This window comes from Chinchilla lanigera, unplaced genomic scaffold (genome assembly GCF_000276665.1).
Source record: "Chinchilla lanigera isolate Chin_1 unplaced genomic scaffold, ChiLan1.0 scaffold00026, whole genome shotgun sequence".
Lineage (NCBI taxonomy): Eukaryota > Metazoa > Chordata > Mammalia > Rodentia > Chinchillidae > Chinchilla > Chinchilla lanigera.
The window spans coordinates 20,999,710-21,025,695 of NW_004955427.1; the positions used below are offsets into that span (position 1 = coordinate 20,999,710).

Here is a 25,986-nt window from a genome sequence, read left to right on the forward strand (position 1 = left end):
CACACCTGAGTGCCATGCCACAGGCTGATCTGTTTTGGACTGGTTTGAAAGTTCAGCCAAAGGAAAGGCCTCTCCCCTGACTTTCAGGGTGCCAGGGGGCAGGCAAGGGGATGGGCAGTGGTTCAAAGGTGTCTTCTGGACGTGCCTGGAAGAGCAATGGGGAATTGAAGCCACAAGGGGCAGGGTCTTCGAAGGCTGCACAAAAAGCACTGCTTATGTCTGCATAGTGGTGAGCAATAGTCCACCTTTATTTAATACTTTATTTCCAACATTAGGGCTGAACAGAAGAAAGGTTCAGAGATACACCTGTAGGGAAGAGAAGCGGGCTAAAGCCCAAGCAGAGGGAAGGCAAGCCAGACAGTCTAGACTCACCTTCTTGGTGAGCAGACAGGGGAGCCCCGTGCTCACAAGGGAGGAAACCAGAGTTGGGATGTTAGTGCGGACATTCCTGGGGAAGGAGCCAGGACCATAAGGTAAACGTCCTCTAGCTCATGCATGGTAGGACCCTGAGGGGAAGGAGACCTCCTTTCTTCATGCCTTCTCCAGCAGAAGCCCTTACTGAAGCAGGAGGGGGAAGTCTGTCCAGAACAGCAGGTAATCCACGGCACCTGTCAGACTCACAGCGGGAATGCGGTTGGGGTGGAGGCACAGCCACTTTGGACATGGGAAGCCACAGTTGTAGTAGACAGTGAGGGCCAGTTACTGGAGAAGCTTGACATAATTTGCAGGGAAGAGTCCAAAGTGACCACGACATCGTCCCCGCCACCAGCCCTCGTCCACCATCTCGATGTCAGTGATGATGTCATCTGGATCAAAGGAAAGCTCATCGCTTCCCTCTGGGGAGGAAGTGGAAAGAATATCAGGATGGTTAGCTGGGAATCGCTCCATGTCTCCCCATGCCCACTCTAAGCCTCACTCTAAGGCAAGGAAGTGGGCCTGGCCTTCCCCTTCATGCTGAGCCAGGCCCTTCCCCGACTCACAGGATCCACCCCTCTCCCTTATATCAGAGCCTCCGGGCACCGGGCTCCTTGGCCCCTCCAAGCTTACCTCCTTGGTAATCATACAGGGCTACAGCTGAGATCCCCACAGCCCCACCCCGGCTGCCTGACGACCCTGCAGGGTGGGAAATACAAACACGGTTTCACCAATGTGGAGAAGGCAAACACACAGATCCTGCTGGGAAACGTGGAAATTGCTCCTCTTCTCTGCTCTCCTAGATGGACCAGATCCAGGAGACACTTCTCTCCCATTACCACCAGCACCACTCACCAGCCTGGGTGGAGGGAAAAGAAGAATCCTCCGGCTCCAGTACATCTTCGTAGTCCCCCTCTGCCTCCTCATCATGCTTGCCTATATCCTCAACATCCTCATAGTCATTTTCAGGCTCAGGCTCAGGCTCAGGCTCAGGCTCAGGCTCAGGCTCAGGCTCAGGCTCTGCTTCATACACTGGCTCTTCCACCACTTGGAAGCCTTCTGGAGTCCTAGGGGGCAGAGCTGGGGGCTCCTCGTTGTCCTGAAGAGACAGAGTAGAGCAGGTGACTTCCACTCAGCAGGAGGATTCATGGAAGCTTTGTGGGGGCTGCTAGGACCCCGCCGCCTTTACAGTACTACTGATTATGCCCTCCCCCTGACAGCTTCTCAGAAACACAGTCCTGCAGTCACCCCACCTGCATTCCCACCCACCTCTCCCACACCAGCCTCAAAACACCTGCCTGGAGCTGATGGGAGGATTTAAAGGTGTGTGTGGGGGGGGTGAAAAGTAAGTCAGAGTCCTTGGAAAACCAGGAAAACATGAAAGCTAAAGCACCTTGGCACGAGGCTGAAAGAATCAGCTGCCCTAGTTTGTCTAGGATGGGGCAGAGTTTTCTAGAATGCAAGACTTTCAGGGCTAAGACCACAACAGCTCCAGGAACACCAGGATGGATGGTTACCCTACACCTTCCTAAGACATGAGGAGTGCAGTAGCGGGCGGAGAAGTTCTGGGCTTTGCTTACCTCCAGGGGATCCTGCCTCATGGGCAGGGAGGGCATTGGGCGCTCCCTGCTGGTTCTCACGGGCTCAGGCTGTGGTGGCGGGCGACTCTGTGCTGGAGGCCAGGCCTGTGGAGAATAAGCATCTCTCCAGCAAGCACCCACTGTCCAGGAAACCCCTCTCGTCCTCTGCCCATCCAAATGAACTCATCCCTCAAGATCGGCTCCAACCTATAGCGATAGCTCGTTCCTCAGTTCCTGCAGCCTGCAGAGGCCAGGGACCTGCCCTCCGTTGCACTATATAAGTCCTGTTGGTTATTTTTTCTGATGGTCTGGTATATGAGGCCAATTACAGTCAGACTGAATCTTCCTGAAGACGAAGACAGCAGACTGCTTACCAGAGGACAGGCCTTTGCCTTATTTTCTGCCAATCCTTTGAACCCCTTAGATCTGAGCAAGGGATCCCGGGTGCTGGTGCTGGTGCTGGAGGCCAGGTGCTTACCTCTGAGGAGATTTTCTTGGGCAATGGGGCCGGCACCACTGGCTCTTCCACGGGTGCTGCTGGCTGCTGAGCCTCTCGGCTCGTCTTCACCACGGCCTTTCGCTCCTGTTGCTGTCTGGCCATCTGCTGTGCCTTCTCCTCCTCCTCCAACTTCCTCTTCTCCTCAGCCATGGACTCAAATTTTGCCTTCAGCCCACGGGCACCACTGGAAGCTGCAGACAGAGGCCAGAAGAATTACGGTTGTCTTGGAGTAGGAGTGAAGGGCGGAGGGGTGTTGGAAGGAAGAAGAATCAGTTAATATCTAGGAGGAGAGAAAATGGGGAGAGGACTCCTGGAGGGGAAGGAAAAGAGGTAGTGATGGAGGAGCGTAGGAGGATGGTTTGGCCCTGAAGCTCCGACTTCCATTTGACCAGCCCATGTGACCTCAGACTCTTGTCCTTCCTGAATTACAAGCCTTGGTGCCCTAACCAGCATCCTTTCCTGTCCACCTTCCTCACATCTGTACGCTTTCCAGCCACCACCGCCCTCTGCCCCTCCCCAAGTGCCTACCCCATTGATCTTTCCCAAGTAGTTTTCCATCCCTTCATCCTTGTGGTTTTTGCTCGCACTTTGTTTCCCAGCCCTACTCTATCTCTCTGTCCACCTGACCTGGCTTTTCTAGGAGACAAAATCTGGGAATGTGAGTGTGGAGATCAAGTCGTTCTCAGCTAATCTAAGTAGCTGAAGGTATGTAGAAGATAGTCTCAGGAGAAAGCAAGGAAGAGGAAGCTGACGATCACTGGGAGAGGGAATCATTAAGACTCACCAGCTTCTATGGGCATTGTCTTCTTATAAGCTGTGGTTGGCGCTTCCATCTCACTGAAGCCAACAGCGCTCTGCAGGCAGAGAACGGTATGGTGTATGGTGTGGAACAGCAACAGGAGTGGCTGTGACCCAGAAGGCAGTACTGGGTGTTGGGGCCACTACAGGGGACATCCCTTAACTATTTAATGCTCAACAGTAGCACAGGGTTCTCCGATTTTGCTTTGTAGCAGAGAAGAATAAAGATATTCTCACGTGATAGGCTCAGCCCTCCTTTCTAGAAGCTCAGTGTAACTAGAATCTCATGTCTCCAAGCCCAGCTGCTTAGAACGTCGGGCCAGGGATATAGCTCAGTGGCATAAGCACCCGCCTGGCAAGCATAAGGTCCTGAGTTTGATTCCCAATACCATAAAAAATAAAAAAAAAATATATAGAAAGGATACCTAGACCATCACAGAACCCCAGCTAATGTAGGAGGAGCAGCTAATGTATAAAGAAAAATTGCATGGGGTAGAAAGAGACTGAAGACTGTGTCAAGCAATGCCAAGCAATCCACGAAACTTCACATCTGAGATCACCTTTCCCTGGCATTTATCTCTCCTCTCTGCCTCTCCTTGCTGCCCTAAACTCTCCCCAGTTAAAGCTCAGGCTGTGGAATTCACGATCGTTCGATGTTGAAGGCAGTCGGTGTCCCAAAGGGACAGGCTCAGGGCATGCAGCACACGGCCCCACCCTCCCCAGCACCGCCCCTCACTGTCCTCTGTGTGCCTCCCTAAACGTAGGCAACGCTTCTCAAGACATGGACGTTCTGGTGTTTTACCTTGTCCACTCGGTCCTTCTGGATCCCATACTGGCCACCAAAGCCTTTGGCATAATCTGCAGGAAAGAAAGTGCTGAGAGTCACACAGGAGGCTGAAATGCCGGGCATGCGTGGGCGGAGAGAGCAGTGGGAAAAGACTGAAGGACGGAATGTGGAGCGCTGAGAGGTGGGAGGAAGTGATTATGAGAAGATGGAGGCGTGGATGGAAAGAGCGGGGGAAACGATGGGAGGGGGAAATTAAAGAACGGGGAAGAGAGATGGAGGGAGGAGAATAAAAAGGAGACAAGTGATAGACAAGGAGGAATAAATGTAAAAGAAGAAATAGGAGAAGAAAGGACAGCCCCCCAGCCAGTTCCCGTGTCCCTCTGTGAAGCAGAGCCTGGGAGACTCTGAACCAAAACATACTCCTCACTCAGCAGCCCTTCTCTTCAGCCTCCTTCCTCCGCCTGCCGTCCTCCGGCCGCTGTCCTCTGCGCCTGCCCCGCCCGCCTCTGTCCCATTGTGGACCGCTGCTCAGCTTCCAGCAAGGAAGGGAGGAGGGCCCTCGGCTCCTCTGTGACCTCCCTCCTCCCAGCCCCACTCACCTTTCTGGGACTCGTGTTTCTCCGTCTCTCCCTTGTAGTCATATCCCAGGGCAGCTTTGTCCTTTTTATCCTTCTCCACTCCATAACGGCCACCAAAGCCCCGAGAGTAATCTAGTTAAAGGGGCAGTCGTGAGAGCCCACCCTCAGCCCACAGGAACGTGCTGAAGAAGAGAGAAGTCAGGAGGTGGAGTGACAGGGCCCGGGAGAGAGCAGGCCTCAGACACAGGCCTGGCTTAATTGAACACTGCTCCCTCACTTCCTCTCCTTCCTCGCCTCCACCCTATCAGGAGAGGACCACTGCAATGCCCCTCCCCACATGGCTGTGCAAGGAAGAGACAAGCATAGAAAGTGTGGGAAGAGATGGGCAGGAAACAAGGACGGATATATATATATATGAAATGCCTCTCCCCTGTTTTGATACAAATAGAGAGACATCAGCTAAAACATAATACTTTCTTAGTGAAACTCAAAAAAAAAAAGAAGAAAATCTAGACTCCAGAAAGATGGAGGCAAGGCAAGCTGAGTATGTGTGACAGTCATTGTGAGGTGACATCACATGGAATGTGAGTGTTTCAAATTCCAAATCAAATGAATAAGGATTAGGATCTAAAGTCTGGGGTTCTAATTTCTGTACAACAGTGGGCAAGGCAGGGGAGTGGGAGCTAGAAAGGAGACTCCGCCCAGTCCTATAAAAGCTTTCTAGAGGAGTATTCACTCCTCCAGGAAATGGTGAAGGGGCTTGTAGCTTGTTCAGCATTTGATAGGGGGAAATTTAATTGTAAGATTTGGAAACTTCAGGGCCTATACCTTAAAGAGGTTGAGTAGAAAATGAAGGAATCATATAAGTGAGTTTATGCCAATAAATTAAACAACATAGGTAAAATGGACAGATTTCCTGAAAAGTACAGCATGCTAAGCTGACATAAGAAAAAACAGAAAGTCCAAATAGATTATATGCATTTAAGAAGTTATACTCAATAAGGGAAAAAAAAATGGACCATTACTATTAACAACTCTAGAACTAGGCCAGGAGTAGAAGCCAAATTTATTTATATTAGGCACTTACCCAAAATCAAGATATATGAAACTCCTTTAAAACAAATATCCCTGTCCCCACTGAAATAAGTTCACAAACAAAACTGAGAAAATAAGTAACTACTAAGAAAGCAGATCAATCAAACAGAATTAAGGCCCAAGAACTGCAAGTGATATAATATTTAAAATAAACTGTAAAATGAGTATGTTTAAAATAAGAGCTTAAATAAGGTAAGGTTTTTTGTTTGTTTGTTTGTTTGTTTTGTCTTTTTGAGACAGGTTTCTGTATGCAGTTCAGGCTGGCCTTGAGCTCACTTTGTAGCCCAGGCTAGTCTCAAATTCACAATGATCCTCCTGTCTCAGCCTCCCAAGTGCTGGGATTACAGGCGTGTACCGCCAGGCCTAGCTATTAGTTTTATATTTAAATCAGAGATACATGTTAAACTTTAAGGATAACCTAGAATAAAGGAGTAGCACGCCTTATTTTTAATCATTAGAGGAAAAAAGGAATTAAAAGAAATGACCAATCTCCAAGAAAGCAATAAAGGAGAAAGAAGAAAGCAAGCATGACTGGAAAAGTAAATAAAATAGAGGTGGGGGGTGGAACCCAGGGGCACTGAGGGAGGCTACTGGGAGGTGGAGTCTGAGCAGGGCAGCGGCCAGGGGGGTGGCGAGGCTGAAGCATAATTCCTTGCCTTTCTGAGACGCGTGCTTCTCTACTTCTCCTTTGTAATCAAAGCCCACTGCTGACTACGGAGAAGAGGACAGAGAACTCGTTAGAGTCAGACAGACAGCGCTCTTGCCCACTCACCCTTCCTCCCAGCTCAGCCCCAGAGGTAGTGTACAGGGGCTCAGGGGTGGCTATGGGGCTTCTGTAGAAACAGAGTCTGGATGGCTGGTGGTGGGCAGTGGGCTACACAGCCATGAGCACAGGCTGTGGATGCAGACATTTCTAGACTGAAACTCCACCTCCTCGGTCCTAGTTGTGCAGCGGCATCTTCATTGGTTCAGTAACAACGGGTCTCTAAGCAAGTCCAGTGTTTTGCGTGTTGGAAGCTGTGAAGCATTGTTTCTTGATTCACACGACACTCAGTTGTTTAGATGATTAAGTTTGTAGCATACTTCTATCGCCTTTAAAATTATTTTCTGCGTTTTCCTTTCCTTTATAGCAAGTTTTCAACTTTCCGGGTTTGATTTGGGTTCCCCCACTACCTGTGCAAACAATGAACTTCTAGCACTTAGCTTTATGGTTTCTGTATCACCAAACTAGCCATGGCTGATAAATTAAAAAAAAACAAAACAAAACAAAAAAAAACCTCAGCCAACTGTGAGGGAGAGGTCCCCTCTCAGCATGCAGCTGCAGGGAAAAAGACATCAGCCTGCACCCTGAAATATGAATGCAAACAGTCTGACTTGATAGCTGTGGAACTGTGGGCATCAGCGAATCTGATCTTTTTTTTTTTTTTTTTTTTGGTTTTTCTCCGGTACCGGGAACCGAACTCACGACCTTACACTTGCCAGGCAGGCACTTTTGCCGCTGAGCTAAATCCCCAGCCCCAGTGAATCTGATCTTATTCTCCTGCCCTTTGTAGCATCCTGTGACTGTACTGTATTGTTTTCTCCTTCAGACTGTGCTTGTACAAAGGAGTCTATAAACACCTGGACTTTAGAGATTAATGCTAACTCGTATGAAAAGTAACTTTTACCTTCTAAAAATTTGTAGTCCTAATTTCTTTAGTTGATTTTTTGCTGCCATGGTACTAGTACTTAAACTGACCTCTCTGTTTTCCTGGAAGGCATAACATTTATTTATGAAGTTTTAATTAGAAGGCCAGAAGAAGAACTTCAGAGATTCTGTCTTCTCGCTTCGTGTATAGGTATAATAAAGAATCAATGAATTGAGAGGGTCTTAGTCAAACAGTTTGCAAACCTTTGCCGTTATTTGTTTCTATTTTGTAGGCTGGAGATGGAGCCGAGTCTCCCCCATGCTGGGCAAGTGCCCTCTTGCTGAGCTGCATGCCCAGCCTGCGCCCTCACTTAAACGAATGCCTTCAGCTCAGCATGTTGCCTCCAGTGTTCAAAGAGGGAACCTGCTGCGGGAAGGCACAAGAACTATCCTTGTGATGATGCCTGACTCCAACGTCCATTATCCTCTACCCCAAAATATGCGCCTCCATCTTCTCAGGGGTGAGTCTTGGTAAGTCCCACAGGGTTGAAGGAGGAAGGTCTGGGGAGGAAAGTTGTCACTTACTTTATCAGCTCTGTCCCTCTGAACTCCGTATTTGCCCCCAAAGCCTTTTGCAGCATCTGTCTGCGAAGAGTGTTTCTCCACCTCCGCGACATACTCGTGGCCCATGGCACTCTGAGAAAAAGCAAGAAGGGAATGAGGCAAGAAGCAAAGCCGAACTTGGAAAAAATAGATAAGGAGATGCATGGGATGTTACCATGGGACATTGTTAGCATATGAAAAACACCATTCTGGGTGAGTCTATAGCCCCAGCAGTGATGCCAAGTAATGGGTCACAGGAGAGCACGGGGACTTTTTCTGGAGCCCTGCCCATTCTCTAATACCATTAGGGAGCCACCTTTCAGAAACGCCCAGAGGATGGGCGGAGCCACAGGAAATAGCAGACCGGGTAGACTGAACAAAACCAGACCTAAAACAAGGCCACCAAGAAGAAATGAGCAGTGTGAGGGAGACCCAAGGGGACTGAATGGATGGATACCATGACTGGAGAGAATTTTTCACTAGAACAGCTATGTTTTTGTCCTAGCTCTTTGCTTGTATGGCCATCAAAGTTTGGAAGTGAATTCTGAACTTTTCTACAACATATGATGGGTAATATGTATATAGGCAAAACAATCAGTAAACACATGGTAAAAAAAGAAAGCAAAGTAGCAACTAGACACGACACATTTTAAAAAGCAGCAAATGACTCTAAATCCCATTTTTCTCCTTCTCCACTGCCCCAGTTAGTATGCCTCATGCTGTGGAGGGCCAGCTGCTCCGAGGGTTTGACTTTATTTTCTGTCATCTACTTCTTATGCACTGAGATAAAAACAATTGATACAAACAACATGTAGATATAATACTTTAAATCCAAATGAATACTGCCCTTTGACAAGCTCTAAACCACAAACCGACAAATGAGTCAATTTATCATTTATTCATTTTTTAAAGCATATCTCTCCCTTTCAACTCACCTTGTCCATTCGGTCTCTTTCCACTCCAAAGCGCCCTCCGTAGCCGTGGGATGCTTTGGGTCCTGATTCCATCTCTTTCTTCTTAAGAACATCATGTTCCTCCGACACTTTGCTCCTCAGCTGGTGGATGCTGGAAGTAAGCACATGATGAGACCCGGCACAGGAAGGCCAGGGCACCCACTCTCCCAGAGAAACAGACGTCTTAAGGTCTGTTTGCTTATTTGTAGCAATAACCGCAGTCCTCACAGTATACCGGTGATGGTTGAGGAAGCACAGCTCAGTACAATCTGTATCCTACAGCCTGATTGAAATTCTCCAGGAGCCATTAGTATTTCTTCTACTCTATTCTTTTGCTCACTAACATGTCCTTCTGATCTTTAGTCCTGTTTTTCATGTTCTCAGGTATTAGAGTATAATGCTGCCCATATTGTAATAACTAGGAAGTTAGCTTTCTCTCGGAGTAGACTTTTTTTCTATCATTTTGGTGATTGATCTCAAGAAGCATAAAAATATTCATATACGCTTGGGCCCACTCATTCTAGTCTAAGGAGTCTACTCCAGAGAAATAATTTTAAATACGCATAGCAGAGCCTAACGTTTAATCATTCATTAAAACAGTGTATATGTATACAGTAGCAGAAAGCAAAAGAAAATCTGTATGGCCAGTAGTTGGAAAATTGTTTAGAAAATTGAAATGTCCCTTTTTAGCACATATTAGAAGTCATTAAAAGTGATGATTATAATAGTGCAGCACTGGAGAAATTTCTTTATGCCTAAATATTTGTTGTTTTTTTTAATTCAAAAATTAGAATCTTGACCCCTTCCTCCCCAAGCCCGATAATTTCTGAGGAACTAATCACAAAAACTAAGTATAAGTTCACAAATCATTAACTGTTATAGCCATTTAAAGCCCACATAACTCTGATTAGGGGTGCTGCTGGGAAAGAGTAGGAAAACTGAAGGAGGCCTCCCCTACTTCATCCTCACCGCCTTCCTTACCACGCAGGTGACTGCAATATGGGAGAGAGGCGAGGGACACCTCTGCCGGTGTGTTTGGCCTGAGAATATGAAGCCACAGCTCAGCACCGGTAGCGTGAAGTGACAGGGATACCCACTTGGGATAACCCCATACAACGACCCCTGGGGATTCTTCAAAACATTTGAGCAAAAGAACTCCAAATAGGAAACTTGACTTTCTGCAATGAGCAATGCAGGTTTGCTGGGATCTCACTAGCTCAGGACAAACAGGACCTTTTGTTACAGGTAGAGTGGCCATCTCAGTAGAAATGATCTTCCTTTGTGGACGAACAGACCCATCTGGTGGCCTTTTGGAATGTCCCATCAAAGGCCTTTTAAATGCCTCCTCAGCTTTAGCCACAGTTAATTTTAGAAAGCTGGCTATGAGCCAGGTGAAATTAATCTAAGTGCTGGAAGAACCTCGTGTTCCCACGTCCCAGCTAAAGCCTCTGGCAGCAGAGACAGCAGAGATCCTATACTGTAGTGCAACAGAACCAACACTTTAGAACTGGCTGTGTTGGAAAAGCTGCTGCTTCCAAGAACATGCAAATGACTGCCTGAGGCTGTCCAGCCAAAGTGTTCAGATGAGGGATGAAGAAAAAAGAGTGAACATTGATTTTGACTGAGAAAAATTTGCAAGTTTGGAATGGTTTCAGTGATTTTTTCAATTAAATATATTTTTATTTAAGGAATTTCACATGTAACTCCTTCAACACTCATCGCTCATCAAGGTCACTTTAATGAAGCTCTTTGTCTTCAAGATAACCCTTTTAAAAAGAACAGATGCTCAGTCCAGTCATCCTATCATGATTCTTTTTAATCTCTACTTGACTTATGCACAATGACAGCTTCAAAACTCCTGGGGTCTTAGATTCAAATTTCTTCCAGCAATTTAATTTAGGAGCATTTAGGGTAGAGGCATCTTCCTTGCTCTGACACCTTCTCTAAACATGCATGAATTCATATTCATGTCCTAAGCTACCTTCCTGAGGAAACGTACAGATATCTAAAATTTTAAAAGGTATTAGGCCTTCCATGCTTTTTTCTGTCTTGTAGTCCCTTTTCACAGGCCTAAAAAATAGAACTATAGGCAAAACAAAACCACAGAGTTATTCTGTGAAGTATTTCCAACAGTGTGCAGCCATAGCTCAGGGATTGCTGAATGGTTGCTATAGTTGAAACAAAGTTTTAAAAGGGATCAGAAAAATGATATTCAGAAATAGCCACCTAAAAATGACAAAAAGTGCAGAACATGGTGCCTAGAAATAATATTATTTTAAATGAAACTGTTGTAGCCAAAGGAAACCAGCTTTTTAGCAGCTTCTTCAGGATATAGGATATAATCCATTCTGAATGGATCTTACAATATCATTCCTTTATTTGATAAATATTAATTAAGACAGCTTTTGAGCATGCAGCACTGTTAGGCTGTGAGGACACAAAGGTGACCAGCGTATGGAGATAGTGATCAGATGGAAGCGAGAAAAGCAAAAACTTACAGTTCAGTGTATAAAGTGCCATATCTATGCTTTCAGGTATCTGTTTTAAGTTTTCAAATCTGTTGGATTAATAAAGCAATGCTGCCTATGGGGAACAAGCAAAATCCAGAGTCTCAAAGCTGAAGAGAAAGAACAAACCTTGGGGGTTTTATTACAAAATTAAAAGGATAAAGGTGAGGGACTCTGACTACAAGGTCTTTACAGATGACATGATCACGTATTTGGAAAATGAATCAATAAAGGGGGAACTAAAACTATTATGGACATTAGGCAGAGCCACAGGACACCAAGTCATTATATCAACATGAACTGTATTTCTACATTCTAGCCATGGACATTTGGAAGTTGAAAACTAACAAATATCAGTTACAGTCATGTGAAATATTTCAGGATAAATTTAACAAAATATTACAACACCTGAACACTGGAAAACATTTCTGAAAAAAATTAAAGGCAACCTAAAAAAATGGAGAGACAAGCTAGACTCATGAATTAGAAAAATCAGTGTTATTATTAAGAGTTTAATTCTCTCTGATAGACATCCAGAATCCCAAAAATGGCACTGGCCAGATCACACACTTTTTCTTCAGACCCCAAGATAAATTTCCTACTCCCTTTTTCACACGCGCCAATAACTCCCAGTCTCCTCGAGATAGGACACATCGCCTGCCCATATTAACTCCCCTTCTAGTCCAATCTAATAAAAACCCGTTCCCCAGCTCCTCCTCTGAGGGTCCTTGCAATCTCCCGCAACCTTCCCATGCAGGCAATAAGGGCTTGTTTTATCTGTCTCTGTTTTTTGTCCTATTTAGTGCCAAACCTAACACTCCCCCAAGATGACCTATGCATTTATGTATTCCCAGTCAAAATCCTAACAGGCATTTTACAGGAACTGACTAGCTTATTCTAAAATGTATGTGGGAGTATAACCCACTGGAGTATTGAAAAGTTTTACCTATATTCTAAAAAGAAGTATAAAATGGGAGGACTATTTGACTTCATGACTTATAAAGCTACAATAATCACTGCAGGTCCACATGCTGCCAGGGTAGATATATAGCTCAATGAAACAGAATGGAGTCCAGAAATACACTTATAGTGATGTGGCCAAAGATTCCAGCTAAATCAATGGGAAAAGAATAGACTTTTAATGGTGCTGGACAACTAAAGATCCCTACAGAGGAAAAAATGAAACTCAGTCTTGATCTTACAAAAGTTAACTTGACATTTCATCATAGAGTTAAATGTAAAAGCTAATAATATAAATCAGAAGAGAATGTAGAAGAAAATCTTCATAACTCTGGGGTAGATAAGAATTTCTGAGATACACTAACAATTAACACATTTTGGTAAGTTAGACTTCTTCAGAATTAAACTCTCCTGCTCTACTACAATGCCATTAATGAAATGAAAAGCAAGTTACAATTTGGGAGAAAATATTTGTCAAAGACATGAATGGTACAAGATAAAGTTATTCAGACAAGAAACACAAATAAAATCACCATATACACATAAAAGTAGTTGAAATTAAAACCACTGATAAGGATGTGGAGCTGCTGAGCTCCATGTATTGGTAAGTGGGAATGAAAACAGGTAAATACTTCCCAGAAAATAATTTGGCAGTTTCTCAAGAAGTTAAGTATACATTTGCTATATGATTCAGTGATTCTATTCTTAAATATTTCCCAAGAGAAGTAAAAGTACAGATCAACAAAAAGATTTGTACCGTAATGCTCATGGTATCTTTGTAATAGATTCAAATGTCCAGCAACAAGGTAAAGTCTAAAACTGTGGTATTTCCGTATAATGGGATACTCTGACCGTAAAAAAGAAGCAAAACACTGATGCATGCACCATGCCTTGATCTCAAAAACATGCTGAATGAAAGACAAACTCAAAACAGTAAAATCTTTGCTATTTCATTTACACTGTATATGACATTCTAAGACAGATAAAATTACCCTATACTGATAAAAAGCAGATCAGTGCTTACCTCTGGGCAGAGGGGAGAGGGGAGGCATTGACTACAAAGAGCATAAGGAAAGTTTTCATGACAACAGAAATACTCTATATCTTGATTGTGTGTGTGTGTGTGCGTGTGTGTATTTTTTTCCTCCAAAATATATATATAATTTTTTCTCCCAAATATGTATATATAACCAAAATTTTCTAAACTGGCTGGGTGTGGTGGTGCACACCTATAATCTCAGAACTTGGGAGGTTGAAGGCAGAAGGATCGCTCAATTCAAGGCCAGCCTGAACTACATAGTGAGACCTTACTTCAAAAAAAAAAAAAGAAAAAAGAAACAAAAAAATCCACCAAACTATGTCCTTATAATTATTATACTCATTAAGGTTGATTTTAAAACAAAAAAAATAAAGAAAACATTAAATGTTTTAATGTTTTAAAATAAGAAAGTAAAGAAAATTAAATGTTTCAACATAAAAATGTTTTTAAATAATTAATTAAATAATAAATTAATTTTAAAACATTTTTAATGTTTTAAAATAAAGAAATTAAATGTTTTAATGTGGATTTTAGGCATTCTTAGACAGGTTCATATTTATGAACATAATTATAGAATGTTAAGGCCAACCTACAAGTCACTTAAGGCCTTGTAAGGCCAACCTACAAGTCATTCTAAATGTCAACAATTCATAGGAATTATATTCTATTTCAACAAGAGCATTATGAACATGACAATATTGTGTTTATTAGAGAGAAACAATGTGATATAATGGTTAGAATTCAGCCTATGGAGTCAGACCGAGTTGAATTTAAATTGTGTATTATTTGTGTCCTTGCACAAACTGTTAAATATGAATCCATCTGTTCACTTTTCTGTGAAATCAGGATGATAGCATCATTTATGATACATGATTGTTTTAGAAAAGCACTTAGTTTTGCATGACATGTAATATAACTATTGGCCATTAGCCCTGTGTTAGAGACATGGCTCTCCATAGTACCCCTTAACAGGGCTGATACAATTATTTCTAGTCACATAGGGAAATAGGGACAGAGCAGTGAAATAATTCCCTTTACTGCTTTGATCCCTTATAAAGGAGAGCTGAGACTAGTGTCTAGATCTTCAAAATTTTATTTTAATATTCTTCATTTGCACTTGGTATTAAATGTCAGGACACAAGAAAGTAGACAGGGCCACTGAGTCATGTACCTATGGTTATCATTCAGTGAAGATCTAACCTAAAAGCCAGACAGGTTTCAGGAAACAGGAAAAGCCTAGCCTGACACAGTGTGGTTCAAAGCGCAGCCCTCAACTGTTTTCCACGATGAAATAAGAAAAAAAAAATTGAGAATATGTGGTTAGAAAATTTTATAGCAATTTGACATAGTGATCTTACATTTGCTGAATCTAAAAATAAAAATTGGGGCTGGGGATTTAGCTCAGTGACACAGTGCCTGCTTGGCAAGCACAAGGTTGTGAGTTTGATTCCTGGTACCAGAAAAACAAAACAAACAAATAAAAATAAAAATTATGTATATATTGTCTATTTCTTTTATTTTTTTCCAGAAATTCAATTTTACTTTATTTTACAAAAGTATCAATCTGTGACAGGTTTGAAAACAAACAAACACAAACCCTTGCCCTTTCCCAGAGAGAGTTTCATAAGTACTGTCAGAGAGTAATAAGGTGCTTCAGTCTTTCATCTTTATAAGGAAGGACGCCAAAGAAAATGAACGAGCAAGGGTGGAGAGAGGAGGGTACAGAGAGGGCTACACCCTGCCACTCAGGCACCTCGTTTCTGTGCACAGTGGGGGAGGGGTGGATATGTATCTATTGTTCCACTTCCTCTTCTTCTTATTTCCCTACATCCCCAGATCCTTTTCCCAACTCCACAGTCTAAACTAAATTTATTCTTGACAGACCTAAAAAGAAACACTGCGGTGTGGGGGAAGGTAGCAAGATCAGTGAGAACGTGTCACTTCCTTTTCTTGCTTCAAGCCAGCTCAGCTCGGCAACCACCTTACCGTCTTCTCTGACTTCCCTCTTTGCTTCAAGGGCCTTACTGATTCGCATCTGACCGTGAAGGTTGGCTTAGTCCACAGTAGCTAGAGGGAACCCAGGAGATTAGAGATTTAATACTGAATTGCCCTTTAGCTATCTCTTTGATATATAGGAAACCAAGGATCAGGGGATGGGAGATTTGTCCAAGGTGACCTGGTCTGAAACCAGCAGAGACTGGGCCTGGGTAAATGGCAGGTGAGTAAGCTTTTGTGAAAATATCTTCAACATTTCTTCCAGTGACTACAGATCCAGTTAGGTTTGTAAGGAGATACACGGGGTTAGCACCTGATGCAAATTTAGGGACACCAATCAAAGTGATGTGCAAGTGGAGTTCTGCAGCATGGCAATCCATGTAAAAACACCAGTTAGGAAGAAGAAAGCCCATCATCTGTTTTCAGGTTTATATTAACTTTTAAGAAGCAAAGTATAAACTAATCTATATGAACAGGAAATGTAAATAACATCACCAAACAGTCAAGTGCTAAGTCTACAGGAGATAGCGCCATATGATATTTTATTTTGAGTCCTAATCTTGAATCTGAATCTGTAGGGGAGCTGTTCCAATTTCCACTGATAACTAAGCTGAGATGCAGAGTTTCTGTGTCTATGTTCACATACTTAGCAGGGGCTGTGAGTGAATCTAAATCTATAGGATACACAAATACAAGGTCCTCTATGTGTTCATGGCAGGACATAAAAATCTTTTTAAAAATGTTCTACTGCTATCTACCATGCAAGAGACACCAGTGGGAGAGAAAGGCACAACATGTATCTTCACCCTAACAGTTTCCAGGGTTCTAGGGCTGACTGGCCTTTACTCAAAAAGGGAAAAAGGCCTTTAAAAAAATCTATGAGCCTCTAAAGGAGTGAGGATCAAAGCAACTTCTTACAAGATTCCACTCCTTTATTTTGTCACCCCAACTGCTTCCAGAATTTGTTTAAGAATAATTTTTATTATAGATATTTAATTGAAACCAGTTATGTCTGATTAAACAATCATGCACAGTATTGAATATTTTCAAACTGCACAAAATAAGCCCAGCTTTGTTTGTATGTTACTTATGCCATGTGGGTATCCACTGATACTTTTTTTTAAAAGGAAGTTAAAATATTGCTGTTATAGTGAGTGTGTGTGTGCGCGCGCATGTGGGTGTGTGTATGTGCATGTGTAGATTAAAATGGAGTTTAAGATTGCACTCTTTTTGCCACTTTGTGTGTAGTTGTTGATTCTTTACTTTTTATTCCTCTTGTTATACTACTTATTGTGTTTGCTACTATCATATACACAATCCCACAGAAAATCCTACATAAGTCAGGGAGTTCCTCCTCTCCTTGATACCAAAGGGTGTTTCTGATAAAATGAACATTGGGCTACAATCTTAAAACCCTAAACATCATGTCTTATAAAGTTTTAATCATCAGAACTATGACCAAATGACTTATTTCTTCATAATGTCTTCCAACTTCTGCAAAGTAGCCGAGTACAAATTTGCATTTTACATCACTTTGACCAAGTATGAGAGCTGATATTGTCCCCTTTACAGCATTTATTCTGAGTTCCTCCCCATGACATTTTACTGAATCCTTCTTAGCCTGTGTGGTCACTCTACATTCTAAGCAGATGTTTGTACTTATGTGCAGAGACCAGCAGATGACAGCTAGATACGTGACTGATAGACGGTACGTAGGTAGGTAGATATAACCTTAGCATTTGAGTCACTTGCTCTGCTGCTCTCATGACTGACTGAAGAGAGAGCGGCCGTTACTACAGTAGACTCCCTTGGGGAAACAACAGAGTTGTTAGGCATAAAAGGCAGATAATACAGTGGGGAGAGAAGAGGAGGGCTATGACATGGGAATGCACAGTAACACACACAGGGGCCCATGGAAACAAACTTTAGCAAAAAACCAAACACACAGACATGAACCACCCCTCGTTTTTCTTCCACGTCCTCCCCTCAGTCTCTGTTTTCTTTGTGCTCCTCCAATGCCCTGGCCCTAGCCCCTCCGACACCTACTTGATGTGCTCTGTGCGTCCAGAGCCTTCAATAGTCTTGGCTCCCCACCGTTGCTCCTTCTCGGAGATGTCATTCTGCAAAAGACAGCATCCAACGAGAAATGCACCCCACTGAAAGGGTCACACAACTGCCAAACATGGCCTCTATGTTCCCTGCACTGGGCAGAGTCTTTGCACCCTAATCCCATGCAAAAGTTAAACTGCTGAGTTCTGAAACCTCCGTTACTACTCTGCCTCCTTCACACTTTGCTCTTCCTACAAGATCTCAGTCCATTCAGATCACACATGTGCAGCCCAAATCTTGGATCACATGTGCTCGCTTTGGAACACATAAACCAAAAGTGGAACCAAATCTTAGATCACAGGCCAGAGCAGACCTAGATTCACCTGCTGCTCCACTTCAGATAGCCTGTCATAGCTTGTCAACCACACTGCCAGACTCATCCACACCTGTCTCCTCCCACCCTCGACACCCGCTATTGTGCATGTACCAGCATGACAGCTAACTGTCCGACAGACTCATCCCTTCACAAGGGCTGTCTCAGTCCCAGCTGGTCCTTTCCTAAGCCCCCTCAGAGGGCACAGAGGGACCCAGATACCTACCCCCCCATGCCCTCATTGTCCAAGCAAAACTACTTCCAAACTTACCACAAAGTCAGGGTCCGTGTCCCAGTCATCACCCTGTGTCTCCACAGAAACGGATACATCATGGCCCACCACAGACTTCCACATCTGAGGGTGACAGAATTCAGCAGTAATAGGGCACAAAAGAATGAAGAGGAGAGAAGAGGGAATGCTGAAGTCAATGACACAACAACCCCATGTTTCCTGCCATTTTTTTTCTTAGAAGAAAATAGAAGCTTGAGGCATAGTGGATGGAAGTTTTAGAAAAGCATCAGAGGTGAAGGAGATGGGGTTTATGCAACACACACGTGGCCTGGGCCCACCTGAGTCTGGAGAGACGTGTTCATAGCCGTAGGTAAGACTAGATAACCTGGATGCTGAAACTGCTGGGACTATTCACTTGTGTCCAGAGGTCAGCCAGGCAATGGCTTGCAGTGGTAGCACCAGTGACGGGTGCTGTGACAGCCACAGAATTATAATGCCATTTCACTCAGATTTCTACATATGACTTCTTTCATAGCCAGAGAAATAAAAACGAGTCCCGCTCCTGACAAAGCAAACATCTCCTTCCTGTCTGCAACTTACTCCACTAACTATATTGAGAATTTTCCAACTCTTACTGCAAGTGCTGTCCCATAGCCACTCTGGTACTGGCCACTGCAGATGTGGGTAGTCACCTGGGACAATCAGCTGAAATTCCTACACAGAACAATGGGAACCCGGTATTTTCTGGGAATAAGTCATTTCTGAGTCAATTTAAAAAGCAGTTAAATTATATTTCAAAAAACAACAAGTGGTTCAAAAATATATCCCTTATTTTAACCATCAGGAGGCATTTGATTTTCATCCACCAAGTAAGCATTAAAGAAACACTCAGAATGTGAAAGGGTCTCACACTGTTATTCTGCTGCGGCTGCCCTGGTGTTGCCCCCAGCCTTGCCGCTTGGGCCTAAGATCTTAAAGTTAGGAGGTTACAGTGGACAGCGCTCTTTTGCTCTGCTGGCCCGGGAGGCGGGGGCTCGCTGGCAACTCCCTGCCCTTCCCTCCCTGTTCAGATAGCTCCTCGCACTGGAGGTCTTCCCTCTGCTCTGCTGTCTCCTGAAGGAGCTCCTTTTATAGCCAGTTCTAGGGCAGTCCTGTCTCTCTATCTGGGGCCCCAGTTTCTTGTTTCTGTTTCTGCTTGGACAGTCCATCCTCCTCCACACTGTTGACTAATAATACCTTGAAATCCAGCCCTAGGGAGAGTCAGAGGAGATCGGCTAAAGAGGTGCCAGAGGGAACAGTGGAGAAATGTGGGCAGTCAGCCTAGCCCCGGAGCAGCTCTGCCTTCCTGCTGGAGCAACAGCCACGGGTGAGGGGTGGGGACAGGTAAACAAGCCTGTAACCCTGCACTCTTACAGTCCCTGATTCTTACGTCCTGGCTTTAGGGCTGCTCTGCAACAAAAAGATCTCACACAGAAAGTCTGAAAGGAGAAGTCTGAGATATTCACGAGTGAGAGGGAAGCGATGAGGACTCGGTCTCATCTTTCCCGCTGCTCAGCTTTATTTTCCCATCAACCTCTTACCTTCTTCTGTTTCTGAAAAAAGAGAAAAGCTTCTGACAAAGAGATAACTTCATCTCTTTTCCCCGCTGACCAGAAGTCAAGCAGACAAGGTTGCTATCCAGAAGTGAGAGTGACTAGGGATCTAGTGAAGCATGGTGCCAGGCTAGGCACACGGCTGACCTGCAATAGCAGTAAAGCACACAGACTGGGAGTCAGGAGAGCTGGCAACATCCCGAGCTCTGTGACCAGGCCTCTGCGGACCATGGCAATGCAATCAACACAGAGGATGTGCTCCTTTGCGGGGTACCAGACTAGGTTACTCACAAACATTAACTTCAAAAATCTGGAAAATCATCGGTTACTTCTGATTTCCTCAGTGGAAAATAAATGAAGGGGTTGGTCAACCTAGCTGATCTGTACAGGAGTCCTCTCCAGTACACTTGGATTTTGTGATCTTACAGTCATGGAACCCCAGCTTAGCGATCACACCTGCCCTTGACCCCCACTGGCACTTGGTTCTCAGCATTAGTGCATATTAGTGACCACTTCCTGCTTTGTTGTACTTCCTAGTGTGTTTGCCTCTTGGCTAGACCCTCAGGGGAGGTCTGTCTCCATCCCTGTGGTTCTCTTCCGGCTCAAGGGGAGGAGCAGCAGCCCTTGAGTAGACCGCATGTTGTCAGAAACCAGGAACACTTTGCTGGAGTGGCGTCCTCCGTGGCTTCTGAAGCCTGCTTTCCGGGCTGGAGTCCTTCTCTCGTCTCCATCCTCAGATGCGCATTCTCCACAACCACTGCAGCCAGGCCTTCTAGCCAGCAAAACTTAAAAGCCTACTAGCAGTGACCTAGTCCCTGCCCAAGGGCCAAGCGCCAGGCCGGTCCCTCTTCTACCCTACCTGTGTTTCCCGAGTCTCCCACCACGCAGGTACCCACCTCTAGTGTGCAGGTTGGTTCGAAGCGCTCAGCTCTTCACGTTCACGCCCGGTAGCCTCCCTGGCTGCTGCCACTTCACAGCGAGAAACCGAGCGGCTGCTTCAGTTCCGTATTCAGGTTCTCTGTCATTTCCTGCCACCCTGTCCTCACAGCAACTTCCTGAAGCTTGAGTCAGTTCCTTCTGCCTTAGGCACTTGAGTCAAAGGGGTTAAATTTTTTGTCCTAGTCCTGTGCTAAGTTATGAGTGTGATGGGGCAGTTATAAAAAAATATTGCTTTCACTCTCAGAGTTTGTAATCTTGCCCAGAGAAACAAACATCGAATCAGAAAACTCAATAGAAAATGCTGTAGGACAGGATTTGTTGTAAAAGGTGGGCATTTGCATTTGGGATACTGAAGGAATTCAGAGCATTTGACATGAGCTCTAGTAAGCAAGAAAAGCTTAGTGGGGGAAAAGCACATTTGCCTTTTGGGGGCAAGATTTTTTAAAAAAAACAAATGCACTTGTACATTACCCACAGCAGTTAGAAGTGTAAGGTTTGCATAGAGTTGATGTTTAAAAAATACTGATCAGTCGAATGATGGGAAGGAGTAAGTCACAAGGGCCAAAGCAAGATGTGGCGGAAGGTTCCCAGCTTGCTAGGAGGCTTCGTGGAGTCTGAGCTCACTGGCAGATCTGGCTCTGTACGAAAGTGGGAAGTCTGAAAGAACCAGGCGCTGGGCTGGGGATGTAGTTCGGCGGTGCAGCGCCTGCCTGGCAAGGACAAGGCCCTAAGTTGGATTCCTGGGACCAAAAAAGACCCAGGTGCTTATGATCTGACGGATGGTCTTTATGGTATCCGGTGAACTGCTCATCAAGACTGGCTGGCCCTCCCTGCCCTCTTCGAGTCAGACATACTCAGGTGACTTGTTTTGGTTGATGCATTGTCCTTGCTTCTATGTTAACCCCACTGTAAGCTTTGACATCCTCTCTCACTGCCCACCAAGGCAACCTGAAATTCTCCAGTGACTCCTCTGGCAGCTTGTGGCTGAGTGACAGATGACAACACAGGTTGTCACTTTTCCTATATGTCATCATATGAGGAACTTGGGAGTCTAACAGAAAAATCCCTTGTTGTCTTGGGCAGGAATTGGTGGTGGCAGGAGCGTCTGTGACTGTCTGTGGAAATCTGTCCTGATTGGATCAGAGGCCATGACCTCCTCTAGGGGGCCAAGCAGGACTGGAAAAAAGCGGCCAGCAATACAGATGATAACATTTATGCATTAGGAATAGAAAGCTTCTAAGGTTGCTTCCAAATCCACGGATTTTATGCTTGGGGCAGCTTTATTTTTTCTCTCCTACTTCATTACCTATTTATCCAGGTAGCACTAAAACTATTTTAAGGGAAAGCAAATTTATAGTAAGGGAAAAAAAATCTTTTAGCATATAGTTGAAATTCTAATCCAGTGTCAAAACTGGAATTATCAGACCAGATAATTGTGACACACCATAAAGTAACATAGTTCTCTAGGGAAAGCACCAAAATTAATCAGAAATGATTCTAAGAAACCCCATCCATCTGTTGCAAATGTCCAGTTTGTTCCTTATGAGGTAGTGAGGTATGGGCTTTGAAACCATGTAGACTAGGTTTCATGAACTCACTTGTTGTACCTTGTAAGAGTGAGACAACTTTTTCCAGGCAGCAACTTAGTATAAAAACACATTAATGCCGATCTAACCTGCTAGGTGCTGCTAAACTGCCCTTTCTCCATTCCTAGGCACCTAATGTTCTCAAGAGCTCTCCGAGTACTATACTGGAAACAGCATGGATTTCACACCCTAAGACACAACTCATTAGATTCAGTATCAGGATGGAATTTCATCACTGCATTTCACCTTCCTGGGGTCCAGCAATGAAGGCTAGAAGGATACTTATAGCCACTACTGATGTTGGTCAGTAAGTAGGAAGCCCGTGTTTGTAAAGCTTTCTCACCCCGTATCACCCCCTCCCTGCACACCCACCCCCCACCCCTGCACCTTCATCCCTTCAATGTGCAAACATACCTACATAAGCACCTGTGTACACACAGTCACACACACAACTCATTCTGAAAATAATTTTATTAACTTACAGTTGTTCAGGAAAGTTCTAGGAATGCTGTGACCAAAGTGTAGTCCCTACAGAACAAGACTGATAGACCAGTGAGCCCTAGTCTTCTCCCTGGGCAGGAAGAACAGGCAGGGAGTGCATCATGTAGGTAATGAGAAAACAACCACCTGGGAGGAGCGGGGTGGAGGGGAGAGCAGGCGAAGAACAGGCACAGATGGAGTTCACTCCTGGCTGGTGTTCTCAGGTGTGGACTGCAGTACGTTGTCTTTCCAAGCTCCTTCCATTTCCTCAGTAGCAGAGGGCATGACCACCGGGCTGAGAAACTGGAGTCACTGCTGCCAGCAGCACAGGGCCTTAGTACTTCAGGCCAGAGGTTGCAGTGTGGTCATCAGACCAGCCCCACTCCTGGCTGGAGTCAACACTTCACCTTGGACTTGAGTCGGCAGGCCCCTGGCACTGTGCTACATTTGAGGTATATCCAGACAACAGGAATGGTAAGAATCTGAACCTTGTTGTCCAAAGCCAGTTCTTCCTGCCTTTCAGAGGAAAGGCATGGGTTACTTATACCTTACTTCATATGCAATCAACAGCATAAGCTATGGAGGAGTCCTGTCCTTAAAGCCCAGCACCACAAACTCGCTCCAGTGGTGTCAGGACAGTTACAGAAGATGTTGTTCTCCCCTCTGATGCAACAGCTAAAAACCTGGAGAAGTTCTTTCACTCCCATTCTACACTACAAAGACCTAATCACCTGTCCTACGAAGTGGTATTCATGTTCATCCTCCCTCTGAAGCAGGAGAAAACCAAGGCAAATGAGGCAAAGAAACTTATCAATCAAAATGGTAAGGGGCTTCAGATTATTAGGTTTATTGGAATCATCCTACTGGCATGGCTGAAAGACACGTCTCAGTATCTTATAGGACCAAAGAGACTAGCAAAATCAGAACAAAAACTGGGCTCAACAAGCCATGATGCTTCTTGGAACACGCAGACCTGTATGGGCCCTGGGCAGCAGAGGAAAGCAGACACGCCAGGCTCTGCAGCTCCAATTACCCTCATAGCCACCTCTGTTTCTGCAGGCACTTTCTGTGGAGAGCGGGAGACATGACCTGTAAATGGGAAGACTGTTCCGCTGGAATCGACAGTTCTGATGTTAGAGAGGGGGAATTCCGAGTTCAAGGGGGGTAGAGTCCAAAAAGTGAAAACTACGTTTACAGATGGCCTGTAAAACACAGAATGAGCAGGACGTGAACCATCAGAAAGTAGATGGTGGCCAGCAGTGGCACTCGGGTCCGGGAATGACAGAGTGACCTCAGGACCCTCTTCCATCCAGCACCACTCCGGGTCTGCAAGAAAAATCTGAAAGTCAGAGCTTTACCCTACAGGCAGAAATCCCTTTCCCTTCCATAGTAACACTGCATCCAGGTAAAGCTAATCCCACCACCCAAGTAAGGAGGCATCCTGGGAGAAAGTCTCAGGGTGAAGTGACCTGGCAAATCCCACCAGGTTCTTCCGGTCTTCTGCACCCTCCCTGAGCTTCCACAGGCTGAGCTTCCGCTCTCCCTCTGCCTTCGCAGCGCCCTCCCACAGGAGGCCCTGTTTGAGAGCAGTGCCTCCTCTGCGTCCTGCTCTTCTTACCCTGCGACAGCTGCTGCCTGTCAGGTCTATTAACAGTGACTGCTCCTGAGTGCCGCAGGAGCCAATGATAGGCGCCCGGGCAGAGTCCCACTCGCCATGCTCCAACCTGTGGTAAGGAAGAGAGGAGAGCATGGGACCCCGGAAGGAAAGGCTGGTCAGAAGAAGACCTCCCACCACCCTGCCCACCACACAGACTGTTCCCACAGAAGTAAAGGTGAAACCAACTACCAGGAATGGACTGTCCGCCATGTAGCATGCACTGGCCCGGGGCTTACACACCTGTCACCCTCAGGTTTGAGGGCTGGTGTACTGACTGTGCTCAGGGCTCACAAAAACCAAACAGCCGAGCCAGAATTCCATATCCAGTTTGTCTTTAAAGCTCGTGTTCTTTTTCCACCATACCATGTCTGACTCAGAGAAACTCATTACATTGCGCTTGTCATTTATTGAAGACTAATAGGTGAAAGCACCCAAGAAAAATTTCTGTGGAGTTCTTAGAATTAAACTGAACTGGCTGCCTCTGCTGCTTTCTCCTTCATTTTTTGCAGTCTGCTTATTTAATACTGGTACTTCTTTGTTTAATGAAGAAGCTGCCATTACTCACTCAAGAGTCTCTGACAAAAACAAGAACTGTCCTCAGAGCACATCTGGTCAAGTGTCTGCCTATGGGGATGCACTTTGACTAGGGTGGGAGGATGGCGCTCTCCTCCTAAGGAAATACCCACTGCTTCATAACCTGGCCTTGCCTTCCAGGAGAGAAGGAATGCCTTCATCTCCGCTGGCAGCCTGAGGAAGAGAACCTGAGCATGTAGTCTGGACTCTTCCTGTTTTGTCTGCAGTGTCTGGCCCTCAAGTGCTGGGCTTCTCAGAGGCAGCCTGATCTGCCACAAGGGTCTGCTACTGTGGAGGTCAGTCTGTCCCCTTGCAGAGGCAGGGCTGCAGTGGGATGACGTGGATATGCACCAGCCAGCCGAAAGAACAAGCTGCTTTGAAACTGCAAGGCCACTGAGTTCCACGCGCTCGACTGAGTCCACGTGTATTTTAACAGTACCTGGCCTAGGTAGATAGCACGTAATAAGCTCCACCAGTTTCTGTTCTATATCACACAGCCAAAGGGGGAACTGTGGAGGGGCCGAGTGTGGTTTTGTGGCTCATCCACGGGCTCCACAGTCACCCTGCACTGCGCATTCTCAAGTTGGCTCAGGTCAGGTTCCCTCCGCTGGAGGGGATCAACCTCCTGTCAGCCAGGTTTCACAGGTCCAGCAATGCCACAGCAAGCTCTAGAGAAACGGCCATGGATGCACAGGCCTGGAAACGCTTGGTAGAGATGGCAAGACACAGCGCTGTGCTCCTATGGAGCCCCAACCTCCCAGACTGCATACCAATATGGCCCAACTGGAGGACGAAAATTCAGAAGCTGTGAGCAGGGTGGGAGAAAAAGGTATCTCAGATGAGATCCGCTCCCTGGGGCTGCCACCATGGCCACCTAAACCTTTTCAGAAGGCACTAACATCACAAGTGCCATTCCCCGAGGGAAGAGACACTAGCAGGAGTACCTGCTTCTTAATGTTTCTTTCCACATAGAGGGACTTCCGGCAGCAGGCACACAGAGCCACTCGACCCTCATGCGCAGCGACTGCGTAGACTGGCGAGCTGGGAATCGGGAACAGGGGATGTTCCCA

General features: G+C 45.3%; 2 protein-coding genes across 8 annotated transcripts in view; both read right to left on the minus strand.

The window, feature by feature from the left end:
* Positions 1–224: 224 nt before the first annotated feature.
* On the minus strand, positions 225–20,692 carry Hcls1 (hematopoietic cell-specific Lyn substrate 1). The gene is made up of 14 exons (XM_005386490.2): positions 20,578–20,692; positions 18,129–18,212; positions 17,482–17,555; positions 8,917–9,046; positions 7,964–8,074; positions 6,408–6,462; positions 4,678–4,788; positions 4,094–4,149; positions 3,278–3,347; positions 2,473–2,684; positions 1,995–2,099; positions 1,270–1,513; positions 1,048–1,113; positions 225–836 (listed from the first exon to the last, which is right to left on the minus strand). The coding sequence occupies exons 2-14, from the start codon at positions 18,210–18,212 to the stop codon at positions 700–702; spliced, it is 1,455 nt and encodes a 484-aa protein (XP_005386547.1). The 5' UTR covers positions 20,578–20,692; the 3' UTR covers positions 225–699.
* Positions 20,693–22,659: 1,967 nt separating this feature from the next.
* The window catches only part of Golgb1 (golgin B1), an 86,080-nt gene continuing 82,753 nt past the window's right edge, over positions 22,660–25,986 (minus strand). For all 7 annotated transcript variants that reach the window (XM_013515173.1, XM_013515174.1, XM_005386495.2 and 4 more), the window contains 2 exons: positions 24,305–24,410; positions 22,660–24,012 (listed from right to left, as the gene is read on the minus strand). In XM_013515173.1, coding sequence (XP_013370627.1) covers positions 23,878–24,012; positions 24,305–24,410 — 241 coding nt within the window. In that variant the 3' untranslated portion in view covers positions 22,660–23,877. The remainder of the gene's footprint in view (positions 24,013–24,304; positions 24,411–25,986) is intronic.